The 18,260-nt window shown below is 42.5% G+C and overlaps 1 protein-coding gene across 1 annotated transcript; it reads right to left on the reverse strand.

The window, feature by feature from the left end:
• Window positions 1-419: 419 nt before the first annotated feature.
• On the reverse strand, window positions 420-4,710 carry srek1ip1 (SREK1-interacting protein 1). The gene is made up of 5 exons (XM_005920922.3): window positions 4,577-4,710; window positions 2,807-2,854; window positions 1,922-2,074; window positions 1,582-1,657; window positions 420-1,272 (listed from the first exon to the last, which is right to left on the reverse strand). The coding sequence occupies exons 1-5, from the start codon at window positions 4,587-4,589 to the stop codon at window positions 1,035-1,037; spliced, it is 528 nt and encodes a 175-aa protein (XP_005920984.1). The 5' UTR covers window positions 4,590-4,710; the 3' UTR covers window positions 420-1,034.
• Between the last annotated feature and the right edge of the window lie 13,550 nt (window positions 4,711-18,260).

Consider the following 18,260-nt stretch of genomic DNA (forward strand, 5'->3'; position numbering starts at 1 on the left):
CGTGATCTGTTTAACCCTCTATGCTCGTTTGTCAGATTGAAGAAGTCATTTGCCACCTTCGTTTCATATAATTTCCTTTTATCCATTTGCATTTTTTGTTTTATTACTCACAATTATTCCTGAAAAATTCTCACATTTTGATATTAAGCAGCCTGCCAAACCAAGAACAAAATATCAGCATCAAAGTTTACATCTTAAAGATTACTGATCACCGTCCCTGCTTTGGCAATTCAGCTGGGTTATTTCACATTTTAGGCATGTTGCTGCCCTCTACCTGCCACAAGACTGTACTGTACCCTCTATGTTTTTGATTAAAAAAATAAAATCAAGCTGCAACAGGCTTGTATCTCTTGTGAGAATCATCATCATAATGTTATATCGAAAGAAGACATTTTTCAAAAACAGGAAACAGTTCCACATAAACTGATACGAATATAAAATTTTATTACAACAGAAGTAGTAAATGGTGAATATGAAATGAAGCTCTATCAATAGGAAGGGTAAAGTATGCAAAATTGATATTTGTGATGGTTTGGAATGAACTCTTCTAAAATACAGATGGTTTTCGGTAAGATGTGGATGACAAATCTGACAACCACATTACAGTAAGACAGTAAAATTATTGTAAAGTAACTATTTGAAGTTTCTTGATTGGACTTAAAAGCTTCCATTACTGTAACGATTTCTGACTACAGCTATACATTTAAACAACACAAATGACACTTGTGACATTGCATAAAGCCTGAAAAAAAAAACAAAGAGAAACTACAGCAGGGGATGATCCTTGGTTTTGTGCACGTTTTCCTGAACACGTCAAAAAAAAAAAAAACGTGGGTGAGGTTTGTTAAATTTGCATAAGGTGTCATTGGGTGGCACCACAGAACACAAATTCACATTTTAATTCTTCGTCTCGCTAATGAAACACCTATATACAACAAGATGAGGTGCCTTATTTATGACTGCCACTAAATACTACGTTTTGTGGGCTGCAGAATAAATATGTTGGACATCCAAAAGCTGCAAAGTTACTTGGTTCAGTCACTTTCTGAGGAGTCACTTGAGCTGGAAGAGGAAGAAGACTCGTGTTTCCTTTTCTTCTCTCTTTTTTTGTGATGCTTCCCGTGCTCTTTTTTGTTCTTTTTGCTTTTCTTCTTTTGGCTTTTTATTTTCTTTTTCTTCTTTCTACGCTCCTCATCAGAGGAAGAGCGCGACCTGCTGCGCTTCTTTTTCTTTTTTGAAAGCTCCTCCTCGTCGCTCGATGATGAATCAGATCTAAGTAAATACAAAAAGTATTAAAAGACAAAAACAAATCAAACAACTCAGTTTATCTATGAAGGTAAACACACTTTCATTTCAGAAAAGTGGGCAAATAAACTTCAAAGGTAATAAATATATACTGAGTCTGACTTATGCAAGTAGTGCAAGTAAATACTCAGGCACAATAAATACAAGGATGACAGCAGTGGAGTACAAGTGTGTTACATCACTCTCATAGCTCTATCTTAATACATCAACTCATATAATATGAACATTAAACATGTGCAAACAAGTAGACTGGGACATCAAAAATATTTAGGTTACCTCTTTCTTGACTTTCTGTCTTTGCTCTTCTTCCGTTTTTGTCTTCTTTTTCTATCATCATCGCTGTCATGGGAACCTACCATGCAAAACCAGCACCTTTAATCTCATAACTAAGAGGCCTCATCAAAAATAAATAAATACAAATAAAGAACTAATAAAATAACTGCTGTCCAATTGCAAAGATCCACACTTTTGATTTTAATCAGGCTCCAGCTTGTATTGATGTTGATTGGATGCTGAATTATGTAAAACTGCTGTATTTATTGCAAATTGCCTTGCAGTAAATAATTGCATATTTTAAAAGCTTACAGAAAACAAGGGCAGGTGCATCAATTCTGACCTTTTTGATGCTGGCCGCTTCGCTTATCGCCGCGTTGAACCTGAGGTTCATCATCTTCACTCTCCTCGCTGCTAGTGCTGCTCACATCCAGAACAATGTCCTTATGAGGGTCCACTTTAACAAAATTTCGGCACTCAAATGTTAAATGGCCCGCTGAAAGATGAAAGTCAGAGAGAGCGGTAAAGAGCGGTGAGGACACTTTTTAATTAACATCTCTGAACCTCAACCTTGAAACTCATAAGAGGACATGCAAATAAGTAAAAAAATAAATAAATCCATCCATTCGCTTCCGCTTCTCCTTTTCAGGGTCATGGGGGGGGCTGGAGCCTATCCCAGCTGTCATAGGGCGAGAGGCAGGGTACACCCTGGACAGGTCGCCAGTCTGTCGCAGGGCCAACACACAGGGACAGACAACCATTCACACTCACATTCACTCGCACATTCACACCTAGTGGCAATTTGGATTATCCAGTTAACCTATCCCCACAAGCTGCATGTCTTTGGACGGTGGGAGGAAGCCGGAGTACCCGGAGAGAACCCACGTGAACACGGGGAGAACATGCAAACTCCACACAGAAAGACCCCGGCCTGATGGTGGAACTGAACTCAGGACCTTCTTGCTGTGCGGCAGCAGTGCTAACCACCGTGCCGCACCCATGTTCTTGTTGTAAATAAATAAATAACATAATTACAATTTATTTCCAAAATAAATCTGGCTCAAAGGCTGGGTAAGAGGCACCATAAAACAGACTCCGTCCTAACTCATAAATAATGAAAATAAAGTGTCTATTTTCACTGAGTAAATATTGGGGGTACAAGTATAACAGTATGACATCCACACATCTCTGAAGCTTGTAATGAAACGTGTTGGTTAGTTTTACTTACGATAGCCGCATTTCTTGCACCCAGCTCTGATGTTGTCCTTATTAGGTCCTGTAAGATCGTTAAGAGCTTTTTAATGATTTTCATGCAAGTATGCATTCATATTCACATTATTATGTAAACTTCTAATTAAATACATATGCCTTTATAAAATGAACATACTGGTTGAGCTCTATATAAAGTGGTGAAAGGGTGATATAGAATGACCCGCTACTATGCTTTTTAAGCACCCAAAACATACAGTAGGTATACACTCACAGCTACTTTATTAAGTGCACTTTGCTAGTGCAGGGCTGGACTGCATTGTGCCTTCAAACCTGTCTTAATTCTGTATGGCAGAGCTTCAACAAGGTGCTGCAAACATTCCTCAGTGGTTTTGGTCCAGATCGACATGATAGCATCACACAGTTATTGCAGACTTGTCGGCTGAACATTTGTGCCGTGAATCTCCCTAAGGTGCCCTACTAGATTGAAATCAGCTGACTATGGAGACCATCTGAAAACAGTCAACTCATTTTCATCTTCAAGAGACTAGGTTGAGATGATTTGAGTGTTGTAGTGCATTCTCCTGCTGGAAGCAGCTATCAGGAGGCAGGCACACTGTGGTCATCAAGGGGTGGATATGGTTAGAAATGATATTCAGGTAGGCTGTTGCATTACAAAGGGGCCCAAATTGTACCAAAGAAATATCGCCCATACCATGACACTATCATAAGCAGTCTGCACTGTTGATACAGGGCAGTATGGATCCATGTTTTCAAGTTGATTATGCCAAATTTTATTCCTACCATCTGACAGCTTAAGTGACATCAGACCAGGCAACATTTTTTTCAAATCAGCTATTGTCCAGTTTTGTGCTCTGGGATCATCTGCGTCAAGGTTCAACATGTACGTTCACATGTGCGTTCAGAGATGCTCTCCTGCATACCTTGATGCAGGAGAGCATCTGATGGGAAAGCTGTTGCTTTCCCATCAGCTCCAGACCATCTGGCCAGTCTCCTCTAACCTCTGGCATTAATAAAGCATTTTTGCTCACAGAACTGTCACTCACTGGATATGAGCTCTTTTTCAGTCCATTCAAAACCCCATAGATTGTTTAGTGTGAGTTTACTGAGTTTCAATACTTTGACCAGCTCATCTGACACTAACAACCACAGCAGACTCAAATTCACATTTCCCCTCATTCTGATCTTCGGTTTGTATTTCAGCAGCTCACCTTAACCATGTCGACCTGACTAAATGCACCAGGTTATTGCTACGTGATTAGCTGATTGATTATTTACTTTAAAAGGCAACAAGGGTAACAGATGTATCTAATAAAGTTACTAATTGAGTGCATATGTTGTGTGATATATTATTATTATTATTATTATTATTTTACTCTCTCTACTCAACCAAAAAGGAGATAAGCCTAATGCTAGTTACAAGAGCTAATCATAACAAAAAGTACTAAAATCGAATCCATGAGTGTTTACATGGAGTATCTCGACATTTACAAGTACTGTGCTTTACGCTATTCTGCACATCAACCGCAATGTAGCCCCGTGTGCTAAACGTAGCCAGGTTTCTCGCTGGGTTAGTCATTGCACAGACTTCACTTCAAAGGGTTTGTGTTCTTAAAATACGTTAAGCTAACGTAAACGTAAGCCCCACTTTGTGTTACCAATGCGTTAGTTACCCTGTCAGCTCTTACCATTCCAGCGAAAACTACATGAATAATACAATAGAAACTGCGAAGATAAGTAAGTTACACATTTGAAATATAATTCCCACCTGGTACAGCCATCACTGTGTCCACAATAAAGCCCGCAAACAGCAAAACTTAGTATTCTTATAGCGCGAATCAGCCAACAGCGTCCTCACACCAAATACCGTCGACAGGAAACACTTGTTCTATAAACTACCGCGTTCCCCCTGCTTATGTTCGTGTATTTTTTTCTTACTGACGGCAGGGAAACCAAACTAGTGGCGCATTATCGCCGCCCGACGGAAAGGAGTTGGAGCAGCAGACTGTGTGACATTTTCACAAGGATTTCTTGTGGAAAAAAACAAGAAAAAATATAGAAAAGTGAATAATCTAAATATAATGTTCTATTGTCTTCGATGTTTACACTTACATAAGCTATGAATAATCTGCCATTGTCAGACCCTGGTGACGCTATAACAAAAAAACCCTGAAATATTTGTGCCATGCATGACTGCTTTGCCAGTAAAGTCAGCTGTGGTTTTTGTAAGGGGTTAATTGCAGGCAGCTAGAGTCGGACTGGCAGATGGAAAATGTTGACAGATGCATGGCCCCCAGACATGCTCTCATCATCATGTCTGTGGCTGTGACACAAATGCACGGACGCACATACACGAAAACAATCTCAGTCCTGATCTTTGATGATGCCACATGCTTTAGCGTGGGCTAGTTTTAATTATGTGATTTACCTTGTTTACTATTGAAATGATGTTCCTTTCAACTACACATATGATGCCTCACGGCTCTGAAGTTCAGCCCAGTCAAAGAACTTTTGCACCTCCTTTTTATCATTATTAGTTTTTTTTAATTTGGAAAATATAGACAAAAGCAAGATATTTAAAGAAAATAATATAACTAAAATAAAATTATAAATGCTAAAAAATACTATGAAATGAGCCCCCAAACTGAAACTGTTGTTACTTACAGTAACTTTGTCTGTCTGTTTTAAGTTTTACTACAAAAATTGGCTCATTTGAATTGAGCTTCATAGATATTTCCTGTAGCTTGTTGTGTGAAGAACTCAGTTTCTTCACACTTGTTCTGCTAGTTGTTATTTACAGTAAAAACTAGCAGAAATTATGATCCATGAACTGCATGACCCAAGTCCAATTAGCTTAATCATAAACTAAAGGAAATAAACAGATTCTAGAGACTTCTAAAAACAACTTCTTATTATGTAATTTTCAACCTCAAATTAGTTAGTATTTAGCATTTCTGACCACCTGGATTTAGCTTCTATAGGCACAGGTTTCCAAGAATAACTCAAATGAAAACCGCAGTTGAAAGAGAGCCAATAACACAAAAAGCAGTTAAGGATTTCCAAAATGAGTACAGGAAAGCTGGAAATGAATTTGCCCCATTTAACTTCACACTATTTTCAACTGGGCTGTGGCTAAAAATTCCCCGGTCCTTGTTGATTACATATCAGATTGAATTAGCAAATACATACATAGAATACATAGAAATAGCTTCTTTGGTGTGTGTGTGTGTGTGTGTGGGGGGGGGGGGGGGGGGGGGGGTTACTTTGAAGTATACCATTAACAAATAAGCACTAAATGCATACAATAGGCAATATTGAGAGCTGAATATGTACATTAACCCGTTGGAAAGACTTTTAAATCCAGGAACCAAATTTAACAAGTACTGAAGATGAGAAGGGCGAGGAAATTCTACACTGAAAAACACAATATACTGTAGGTGTGTAGTACTCCAGTTCTTCTACTAAAACTGGAAAATGTTTTGCAATAATAAAACGGGAATTCTTTTTGAATGTGTTTTCTCTATTACACATAGGATCGAAAGTATACCGGGAGGGGCTATGCGCTTACCTGCTGTTCTCTGGCAGGTAGCTCCATGCCCTCCTGGGTTTTAAATGCACCTTGGAACACACATGCATCAACACTACAATGAGCGGGCGGAGGGAGGTTTGGAGTCTTCACACACCCCGTTCTCTGTTGCCTGTTGGGGCAGGGGGGCTGGGAGGAGGAGTTGGCTGTCCGATTGGGGTCTGGAATGTGGGGCCTCCCTGCTGCTGCGGAGTCGGGAGCGGTCTGCTTCTCTCCACCCCAGGGAAGAGGGTAACACTACCTGGGTCTGTCATGGTCTGCGGTGGGTGGCTGGAATTTCCATAAGGCTCCTGAACCTACCTGGGATCCGCCCCTGGGCAGGGCCACCTCCTCCAGCTCCTGCACACCTGGAGCCTATTGCAGGCAATCAAGCCAGAGGGATTTAAGCCACACGATGATGTTCATTCACTACCAGTTCGTCATCAACCCATTTGCTGGATTCACTTTGGCTCACGCGCCACCTCCAGACTCAGGATACCAAGCAATCATTTTGAAAATCACTCTGTGCCTCACCTGCCTGCCCTCCTGCCATCACACTCCATCTGAAGACCCCGCATCTCAGGTCAGCCTTGCCACGCCACTCAGCTCCCTGGATTCTCATCACCCCCTACTGCAAGTAAGGACTGCTATACTTACAACTTACCACTTCAGAGCTACCTCCACTATAACTCCACTGTCCTCTCTCTTCAGTGTGACTGTTCCTTGCTCAGCTCCACTCTGCATCTAGCCCTCGCCCTAGCCACGTTTCCCAGGCCACGCCATGTCAAACTCCACATCTGGTTGTTTTTTGCCCTTGCTGCGTTTCTAGCGCTTAAACCTAATAAATTATTGTTACACCATCTGCTGTCTCTGCTCTGGGTTTCTGCGCCTGAGTCCTGTTCAGTACAGAACAGTCGGTCCCGTGACAGTATGAACTTGCCAGAATATGGACTCAGCAGACCCAGTACGTGCAGCAGTCTCTAAGCAGGGAGCCAGTTTAGGGGCTCATGAGCAAGCGTTGCAGGCCCTCGACACCCAGTGCCAAGCCATAGACTCAGGCTAAGATCTTAGCTTCCCTGCAGGAAATTCAGTCAGCTCTTTCCACTACTCCATACCCGTCCTCGGCGTCTCCTGCACCCGTGGCAGAACCTCCCCAGTCTTCCCCAGCTCAGGCCACTCCTTCAGGCTCAGTTTTCCGCGATGCTGCATTCCCAGAACCCGAGCCTTACTCCGGGGAGCAGTGTCGCTGTACTGCCTTTCTACTAGAATGTTCTCTCACATTCACGCATTCTCCCTGTTCTTTTGCTAGTGATTCAGCTCGGGTAGCATATCTGGTGGCTAAGCTTCAGCCTATGCAAATCGGCCGCTCTCGTCTCACACCAGAGGAGAGAGAGCGACGGCTTCGGTCGGGTGCATGTTTTTACTGTGGCTCAGTGGAGTATAGGTTAGCACAGTGCCCAGTTTGGCCAAAAGGCTCTGCCCGCCGGTAATTTCGGGCGCAGTCATAAGGTCCGTGAGGTGGCAATGATGATGCTTTGTGTTTACTGAAAGTTTCTTGGAGGTCATGATACTCAGGTGGGACGAGGGTGAGGTCGACTGGATCTGTGTCTGAGGTGTTAGTGTCAGGGGAACCTGGCGGTAGGGCGGACGTGAGGCAGTGGACTAGACAAAAAAAGGCTCCAATTAGCAATTTACTCCCAGACCAGTCTATGTGAGGGTTGTGTTTCTTTAGCCAGGGGTAGCCTAAGATGAGTGGTGAATCAGGAGAGGAGAAGGTGAACAAAGTAATGGCTTCACGGTGGTTTCCAGAGGTGACAAGGGTTACGGGCGAGCAGCGAGCATTACAGGACGAGCCAGACCCTGGCACATGTCCTTCAGGTCGCTGCTTTGTTCCCACAGCAGCCCGTTTGGCTGTAATTAAGTGGGCACATACCTCCGGGTTTTCCTGCCATCCTGGAATCGGCCGCACCATCGCACTACTACGTCGTCACTTCTGGTGGGCAACTCTGGAGCGTGATGTGCGGGAATACGTCTCTGCCTGTGACGTGTGGGCCAGGAACAAGAAATCAGCGACCCTCCAGTCTTCTACAACCTCTAGCTGTACCTTCCCATCCTTGGTCCCGCATTTCCCTGGACTTTGTCACTGGACTGCCTAGGTCAGCAGGTAAAACAGGGATGATCTGATATCCTCGTGTTGGTGTTGTTCCCAGACCATCATGAAAATGTTGTTCCAGGTTCAACATTGCAAGTGACCAATCACATTGTTGTGGCGTTATTCTTTTGCGCGCCAAGCCATTCGTGCATTTATGAAATTCCAATGTTGCAAGGACAATATCAATTCTGCTTACTGTTTATTAAAGGGTTAGGGTCAGGGTCCGTTGATCGGCGGACAGAGGCGGTTTCACGCAGCTTTAGTACAGTTTTTTGTTTTACGCCGGTTTTTCCCGAAGTCGCAAAAGTATGACGTCACCACATTCTGATTGGTCACTTGCAATGTTGATCCTGGAACAACATTTAGTATGATGATCTGGGAACAACACCAACACGAGGATATCAGATCAACCGTAAAACAGTAATACTCTCTGTGATTGACAGGTTTTCTAAAGCAGCTCACTTCATTGCCCTGGAAAAACTACCCACTGCCACGGAAACTGCAAGACTGATGATTGACCACGTCTTCAAACTCCACGGAATTCCTGCTGAAGTCACTTCTGACAGGGGACCTCAATTTACATCCCAGGTTTGGGAAACTTTCTGCTCAGCCCTAGGTGCACAAGCCAACCTCAGTTCTGGTTACCACCCTCAAACCAATGGACAGACTGAGAGACTCAACCAAGAACTAAAATCCATGCTCCGCTGTGTGGTTTCCCATAACCCGGCTACCTGGTCAGCACATCTCCCATGAGTAGAGTATGCGCACAATTCACATATTTCTGCATCCAATGGTCTCTCTCCATTTGAAGTGTCCCTAGGCTATCAGCCTCCCTTATTCCCTGAGGAAGAGGCTGATTTGGCTGTGCCTTCCATCCAGCACCATCTCCAGTGCTGCTGCCCCGTCTGGACTCGGACTCAGGAGGCACTGAAGAAGGCTACTGCCTGCCACCGCCACTATGCGGATCGTCTATGATCACCAGCTCCTCAGTACACTCCAGGGCAGAAGGTGTGGCTATCGGCTAAAGATGTTCCCCTTAAGGTTTCCTCCCACAAGCTGGCTCCTCGGTTTATTGGGCCCTATGTCATCCACACGGTCATTTCGCCCTCTGCTGTGAAACTCAAGCTTCCTCCCAGTCTACGGATTCACCCAGTTTTTCATGTTTCCCAAGTCAGACCGGTACTGTCCAGTGTGCTGTTCAGGTATGTACCGGTTCACTCCTGGTGGCTGCTTGTCGGAGCCAGGGGCTCGCTTGGGCCCCTTTGGGGGGTGGGGTGCCCCTGGGGGCCTCTGGGCCTGGGGCTTGGTCCACTCTGGCACAGCTGGCTGCCGGCGGAGCTCACGGGCACGTCCCTGCAACCCCCCTCTGGCTTCTGTTCCGCGGCTGCGGAGTGACCCCTCATCTGGGACTCTCCTCAGCTCTTTCCGGGAGAGTGGCACGGTTGCCGCTCCGTTGGTCTTCCTTGGTCTTCCTTGGTCTCTTGTGCTCTGAGGGTCTCTGGATGTCTGGAGCCTGGATCTCCTCCATACCTGCTTCATGCCCTGGAGGACGGGGCAATGGCTCCCCACACCCTCTAGCACATTGTTACATGAAGGAACCTTTTGAATACAAGCGTGCTCATGCTCACAGGTGTACACACGGGTGCTCACAGACATAAACTACACCTTTTTTGGCTGCTACCTCAAAGCACACTGTGCAGTCGATCTTACGTGCTGCAAAATAATATTCAACATTTGGCATTTACTGTTATATTTACATACATTTACATAGATTGTTTATTATATTGCTCTCTTTTTTTTTTTTTTTCTTCTCCTCCCTTTCTCAACAGATGATCCAGGTGATTGATATGTTTTTTTGTTTTGTTTTTTTTTGTCTGTTTTTGTTTGGTTTTTTTGTTTTTTGCCCTTTATCACCGTTTTTCTTCCCCTACCTCTCAATCTCCTTTTTCTTTCCCCCAGTCATGTCTGTCCCGTGTGTAGCAAGTTAAGATAAAATAAACTATAAAAACAAAGGTCAATCAAATGGACCAATACGGCAAGGCTGGGATGGTCCATTTGGTAAAGTAAATCCGTTGGGCATCTTTCTTGGCCTTTAGATGATAATTCTGATGGCAAAAGAACCAAACGGGACAGGCGGGGAAGAAAAAAAGGATCCAAAGTATACATGCAGGGGTAAAATATGCATACGCCCCTACTATTATTTGATTTAATATCTCTTAGCAAGTTACATTTGACTAGACATTTTCAATAGCCATCAACAAGCTTGTTCTCAGTCATCCAGTTCATGATGGTAAATGGACTGGTTCTTATATAGTGCTTTTCTACTCTATCTGAGCACTCCAAGCGCTTTATACAACTAATTCATTCATCCACTCACACCCGTTCACACAAGCACTTTTCTAATCTGTTAAGTCTTAGGAGACTGAAAAAAGAAGGCAACTGGACTTCTTTAGGTTTGTGAAGACATTTCACCTCTCATCCAAGAATCTTCTTTGTTCTAAAACAAAAGATGTAGAGTCCCAGGTATTTAACCCTAGTGGGGTTTGTCACCTTTGGAGGTGGTCCTGAGGGTCCTTGACCCTCTATTGATTATGTGAGTCATCATATGGGTACTTGTGTGAAAAAAGGTGTGGGTCTTTACCACAACCAGGGATCGCTTCCCAGGTGCTTCAATTCATACCACGACTCAGATGACCTCAATAGGTCACATCATAATTTGGGTGAAAGTCTTAAAGTGATGGTGACAACCCACCCATTTTTTTTTTTCACACATTGGCTCACATAGTGGGTCAGTGGCCCTCAGGACCATCTCTAAAGGGGCCAAACCCCACAAGGGGATAACTACCCAGGACTCTGCCTTTTGTTTTAGAAATGGAGAAGACTATTGAATCAGAAGTGAAGCATATTCTCAAACTAAAAGGCCCCAAAGACTATCCACACGCTACTTTCATAATTCTGACTGAATATTTGACCACTTTTCCTGGAAGAATTGGTGAGAGTGTAGGCAAGCCTGAAGTTTTTAATGAGAACCTGAAAGGATTAAACAATTTGCGTTTTTAGACTAAATAGGAAATCTTATATATTGTGCTGAGCTTGTTGTATTTTTAATATTTTTGGCTGCTTTGCTTGACCAACTCTTCCCTGTGAAAAAGATCTGATCTTAATAGGAGTTCCTGGCTAAATAAGGGTTCTTATAAAAGGAAGGGAAGCAAAATATGCATCACAACTCGCTCAAGACTGATTCTTGAGAACGCAAATAATGACTGACCATGACAATTGTTTCAAATGAAGAAGAAATAGCTTGGAAAGTGGAAGGAGTGACACCATCTTGTGGTCAAACAGAAATAACACAAAGCTCTTTATTTCTCAGACCAGTCTTCATTTTGGTTGACTCACTTTTCTGCTCATGTTATTGGTATACATGCTAAAAAAATAAAAAGGACAATCATGGCTCATGAGAGCTATGCCTCAAACATTTAAAAATGATGTGAAAAATGGTCCTAACAGCAGTAGAATATTCACTCTAAGGATAGTCTTTATCTGAGCTTTTGCAGCAAACCTCTGTGATTCTTTTCAAGGTTTGCTGTTAAGAAGCATCAGTTATTTAACAAGGCTAACACACACTTCAAAGGAACAGGTTTTATCTCTTTTGGTTTATTGCCTCAAGTGAGAGATTTAAAACAAAGGCTATTTGAGATCAGATCTGTGGAGAAACTTTACAGTAAATAAGCCACTGGAAGATGCAAAGAATTTAATTAGTGGAAAAGACAATGACTCTCACAGTCTGCTTGAATGGAAATTGATGGTGAGAACACAGATAACTAAACAAATAAAAGACCCAATACATACTGTAAGTATGAGGGTCAAAGGATTTTACTCTGTGATGAAGAGAAAATTGTCAAAGATGTATTCACTTCTAAAAAACTGATACTATAATTGCGTATCTGAGTTACTGGAAGAAATCATAAAGTCAAGGATGGGGGACTCCTCTGTTGGATATAAATTTATTGTTTGATTCATTTTTATATAAGACAGTTATGATTATTCCACATGTCCTTCGTACCATTTCATTGAGGATGATAAAACTATTCCACTTAAAATCAATGACTGATCTCATCCATTTATTATTATTATTATTCCATTTTACACGTTCTTTAGCATCTGTGTTCCAAATATAAGGGGTTGTTATGTTTCAGCTCATCATCGATTTTTGCTCAGTCTTCTGTCATAAACAAGCTCATCTCCATGCAGTAAAAGTAAAAAGCTGTAAAATAATATTTTTTTCCCTAAGGAAACAAATTATTATCACTTTATAACTTTTAAATAAAGATTAAATAAAAATGGGAATTAAAAAGAAAACATGCCATATAATTTGATAATTTGCGGGTATCTTCTTTAAGCATATCTAAGAGTGGCAGTGCATGCAATATGTTTCCAAAAATGATAACGACACAAAAAAAGAAATACCCAAACGCACACAAACCACTTTGAACTAAAATAATAATAATAATAAAGTGCAACAGGTTAATGTGCCGAAAATAGAAGGGTTACGTTGCCATCTCTTTATGAAATTCTCCAAATTAGATGAATAATGGGCCTTTATGCACGCACCATTATGAAGTCATTAAAAAACTTTTGGCAACGTGTCGTGAGTTTATGAGCGCAGTTGAAAACAAAACACTGAAACAATTTGTCCTCTGCTGGGACGCTCACACTCGGACTAATTTGCCAGCTTTTGCGTGCGTTCAGATTCATTATTCACGACTTTGTGGCACCAAAACAAGGCAAAGACTGAGCTTCAAACTGTGGCCTTACACAAAGTACTGTGGTGACTCTTTGAGCCCCCCTCCTCCTCCCAACCAGAATCTGGAAATTGGGCTGGGGGCAGCTGAATGTTTAAGTATGAGCAGTTTTTTTCCTCCTAAGGCTGAGTGAGGGTTGTGAAGAGTGCTTTAGCAAGATGCTTATTCCCTTTCTATCTACAATACATAACAGCAGTTGTTTTCTGTATAATAACTGCACTTTAGCATGTTAGTGGTGCTAAAAGGATCGGACAGAATGATACGTTTTTTTAAATATTTTTTGAATTTTTGTGTAGCCTCTGCAATATTTTATTCTGAGTGAAAGTTTACACTTCTTGAATTGCTTCCATAGGTCAAATAAATGACAGAGGTTGAAACTCTGAGGAGTTGCTTTAAAGGGTTTTAAATGTATCAGTGCATGAAGTCCCCTGGGTGGTCGAGTGAGCCCCGAAAAGAAATGTCAGCGACAAATTTCTGTGTTGCTAATCCACGCGTGAGCTTTCAACCGAAATGGTCAATTTGTAAAACAGAAATAAAAGGCTCTTTACAAGCTGAACGAAAGAAGCAGTCGCCTCCGGTGCTGCTTACATTCCCTGTCTGGTGAGCACCTGGAGAATATTGAGGATACTGCAGAGGATGTTTTTTGGCAGGGGCCTGCCTAGAAAAATAAACCTACGTCTGACCTCAAGCGCCAGTCGTGGAGTCGCCTGACCTAACCGACTGACACAATGTTCTCCCACAAGTACAAGCATCATGCCTGGGTGGCCGTGGGGGGGAAAGGGGAACTCTCTCTGGACCACTTTCAAAAGGAAAAACAAAAGCCAAGAGGAGCTAGAGCTTGACTTTGAATTTATGCTATTTGACTGCGCTGACTGGACTCTGGATTTATTCAAATTAATCTTCTTGGCCTTCACATACTTTCTTTTATGCTTGAATAAGATTTTTCAAGCTGTTTTGGGTTTTTTTGCACATTGTTCTCAGCAGCTGTTTGTTGTGTTTTTCCAAGGTCTTGCCAGCTGAAGAAAAACGCAGCTGGAATTGATTTTTTATTTTGTATGATACTTCTGCTTCTTCTGAGCGTTGTTGCTCTTCCTTGGCCCTCCTGTCCTCCCTCCCCTCCCTCCCTCTGTGCTCTCTTGCTCTCGCACCCTGACTCTTTCCCTGCAAGTGTGATAGCTTCTGTAATGAGGGCTCTTTGATGTGGAGTGTATCTAGGGTAAGCAGAGTGCTTAGTTGAGTGGGAGGCAAGGAATGTGAGGCAGGTAGCCTACACCACAGTCGTGTTGATTAGAACTCATCTTCTCTCCCCTCAGACCTGCTCAACAATCCTGAATACAAATGTTTCTCTCTGGGTTTCCACGCTGTCTGCGCTCCCCGATACTGGCTGTTTTCAATCAAATATACCTCTCATTAGCACATATTCGTGTCTTTGCAACATACAGCATCCTCACACTTGTTTATTCGAGTCTATTCTTTAAACTCTTTGTCCCAGTTTGACTCCTTTGAAACCAACTCAGGCTCTTCCTCACAGCCAACTACAAAGCCTGAACCTATGTGAGCTGCTGACAATCATGTGTCCACAGAGGACACAAAGAGAGAAAAAGACTTTGATTCAGTCCATTGTAGACAGAAAAGATGGGCAGCGCAGGGAGGGAAAACAGGCCTGGCTCTCTGATTTGATGGATGTTTCTGATGTAAACTGGTAAGAAGGTGAGTGCATTTATGTGTGTTTGTCCAAACAAGTGTGTTTCCTTATCCCACTCCGCATCTGCCTCATACAAAAGATTCAGGCCAAGGCAGCAACATGGTAGTGCTGGAAGAGAAATAGCTTTTCATTTTTGCATCGGTTATTTATTATGTCTTTGGATATGCCGGCAGTGAGAAAGAAAGTTAATCAGCCACTGTTGCAGAAGGCAGTATAAGAGGCAGACTGTAATCACCTGGTGTTTAGAGAAAGTGAAAGAGGCAAAGGTCGAGGAAGTGGATCAGCAAGAAGAAGTAAGTGGAGAAAACTGGGGAGTGGGGGTGTTGAAGACGTTTTTGAGGCTTTGAGTCAAAATGATACTGTTTTTAATTATACTTCTTCTCCATAGATGTTGCTGCACAGGTAAGTCGGTTTTGTGTGTGTGTGTGTGTGTGTGTGTGTGTGTGTGTGTGTGTGTGTGTGTGTGTGTGTGTGTGTGTGTGTGTGTGTGTGTGTGAGTGTGCGTGTGTGAGTGTGCGTGTGTGTGTGTTTGCGATGTTGCTAAGGGAGCCAGAAGCAGAGCAAAGGTTAGCAAACCAACGATCATTAGGACATTTTTGATGTGGTCACCAAGCGCCCATGAAAGCATTATTTCTATGACATCGTGCAATACAGTTTTCAGTGCATGCAGTTAAAGTGGTGCTATACACCTGGGAATAGGTTTAAAGTAATTAACTGTTTTTCTATGTTATGACTTCTTTGGTCTGACATCACAGAGTTGCACGCACTTCTCAAAGCTGTCAGAGTGTTTCTTGTTGAAGTAGCACCATCTTGCCATAGCTGATACGAGTTGCTGTCTTAAGCCTGGACCCGGGTCTTGGGGGACTTCACCTCTCATTGCTCCCTCCACTCCCCATTTCCAATTCAGTTGCATGCCAGCAATAAAACATTTTATGGCCAGCCTTCCAACTATTCTGAGATAGGATCCCAGTCACCAGCCCTGCTCATAAATATGGCCTACATCATTTATGTTCCCTTCTTAAATTGATCCAGATCTCTTCTTCATCTGTTTCATGGATGTCACTCTATGAGTATGTGCTCAGAGTAAAGAAAGAAAGAAAAGGGGCGGGGGGGGGGGGGGGATTCATTCATACGCGACACGGCCAAAACACATCACAAGCATCATTGCAGCCTTAGTTTAATTGTTCCAGCAGTGCTGTTTTTGTCCTCTTTAAGTTCTGATCTGGCAGCCAGTCTGTTTTTTCCATCTTTTCCTATTAAATGTCCTGTTTTTAAAGATGTCCTCTCAAGCATCTGCAGCTTTCACCATCAATATCCTTGGCCAGGCTGTTTTTCCTCTATCACTGTGTCATCTTGAAAATGGTCTTTTAAATGCTGTCTTTTAAAAGTCAGGAGGAACGATTGGGCTCTTTCTTTTAAAACTGCGGTTTGGTGGTCTGGCACCACCCACCATACATCGCTTGTTCTCAACAACCTTGAACCAACAGAACATGCCCCCCCCCCCCCCCACACCCCGCCCCCACCACCACATGCCTTTGAATGGCAGAGTCTAGGTAATCACTGTAATTTACGCAATCTATACATTAAAAGACCCCAGCATGTTCAAAGCAGAGGAAAGGGACGTTTCAGGGGAATCTGACCCAGGATCCAGATGCTGAAATTAAAGAGCTGTGTGTGTGAAGAGGTATGCATGAAACTGCAAGTTTTCTATACATTTAAAAAAAACTACAGTGTTACATGAAATTCTAAATTAAGATATATTCACCATTAGAAAGATATGTTAGCTCTTCATAGTTTATATATATTCAAAATAAACAATACTACTGTTTCAGCGACAAACAGAAATTATTATTCAGAAGATGGATTCTTTTTAGATTTGCGGAGATTTGTTTTCCTTGTAGAGAAAGGATAGAAGGTCTGTTTAAACAGACCACGCAATGGAGGAAGGCCACCCTGCAGCACAGTTTCCGCTGATACATGATCTCAATGTGTGCACAAGTCACCATCTGCTATGCTATAAATATCACATACGTGTACACTCACTCTTCAGCAGAAGCCAAGTTGAGTTCCTGTGACTATTTTACTTGGGTTAAATGAAACATATCAAACTTCCTACCCTTAAAGGTAGCGAATAGTCCAGATATACTCCATGCAACACTGAAATAGACGGATCACAATGTTGCATGTCAAAGAAATTATTCTCTTGCAGAAGTGAGTTGTTTTTGTTGTGCTTTTCTCTGTTTCCCAAAGAGGCTAAAGCACCACTTGATACATGGATGATCCATGCTGAGTCCTAAGCAGCTACCAGGTGTTTACACTAATTTGACTTTCCCAGCTAGACTTTCTCTCTGGGGCAAACCCATAACAAATGAATACTCAGACATGCTCACACAAGTTTTCCTGCTCTTGCACATGCCACTGGTATTTCCAGTTCATGTGGTGTGGGCTACATCATGTGAGGCCTCTCTACCCAGATTGCTTTTATGATTTTATTGCAGTCTTGATTAGGCACATGTGACTAACTGCAAACCAATGTTGGCAACGCATGAGCGGTTGGCAGAAAGCAGTGATCTTCTAGAAGAATTGTAACAACACTGCGTTCAAGAAGGCGGTAGCTGTTCACCGGGAATTTGATGCTTCTGGCCGTGCGGAACAAAGTTGGCCCAGCTCACCTCGTTTCACACATTAACTGTTGTGTTTGCATAGAAGAGAGGAGACATTTTCATTCTGCAGTCGGGCTCCACTACCTCACAGAAGAAAAATGCTAACCCTGCTTCATTTGCCGCAGAAAAACGGGCCAAGTTGACTTAGCCAGAGAGGGAAAATATCGGGGTCTTTTAAATGCAAAAATTCAGGGGAGGGAAATGGAAATGTGACCGTTTTCCTGACATAAAAAACAGAAGACATCAAGACTCAATTATGATGTTCTCAAGACTAAGCTGGACTTTGTTCCCTTTCATTCTTTTTTGAGTGTTTGTCCAAGAGATTGGTGGGGGGACAAAATTGAAAGGGACACAGTAATGATTAGTAAAATGATGGATCCCAGCATAAATTGATAGTTTTTGGGGTTTTTTTTTCCTTCTGTTAAAGGGACTGCAGCTTAAAAAGATCCAGAAGGCACATACCACATCAAAGAATAATTGAGATCTCTATCACAATCACACACAAAACAGGGGAGTCAGGGAAAGGTACTGCAGAAGGGAGGGGAAAAAAAGGTGTAACATTTAA

The sequence above is a fragment of the Haplochromis burtoni genome, unplaced genomic scaffold (genome assembly GCF_018398535.1).
Source record: "Haplochromis burtoni strain Fernald_Lab_line unplaced genomic scaffold, NCSU_Asbu1 Contig_5, whole genome shotgun sequence".
In the NCBI taxonomy this organism is placed as follows: Eukaryota; Metazoa; Chordata; class Actinopteri; order Cichliformes; family Cichlidae; genus Haplochromis; species Haplochromis burtoni.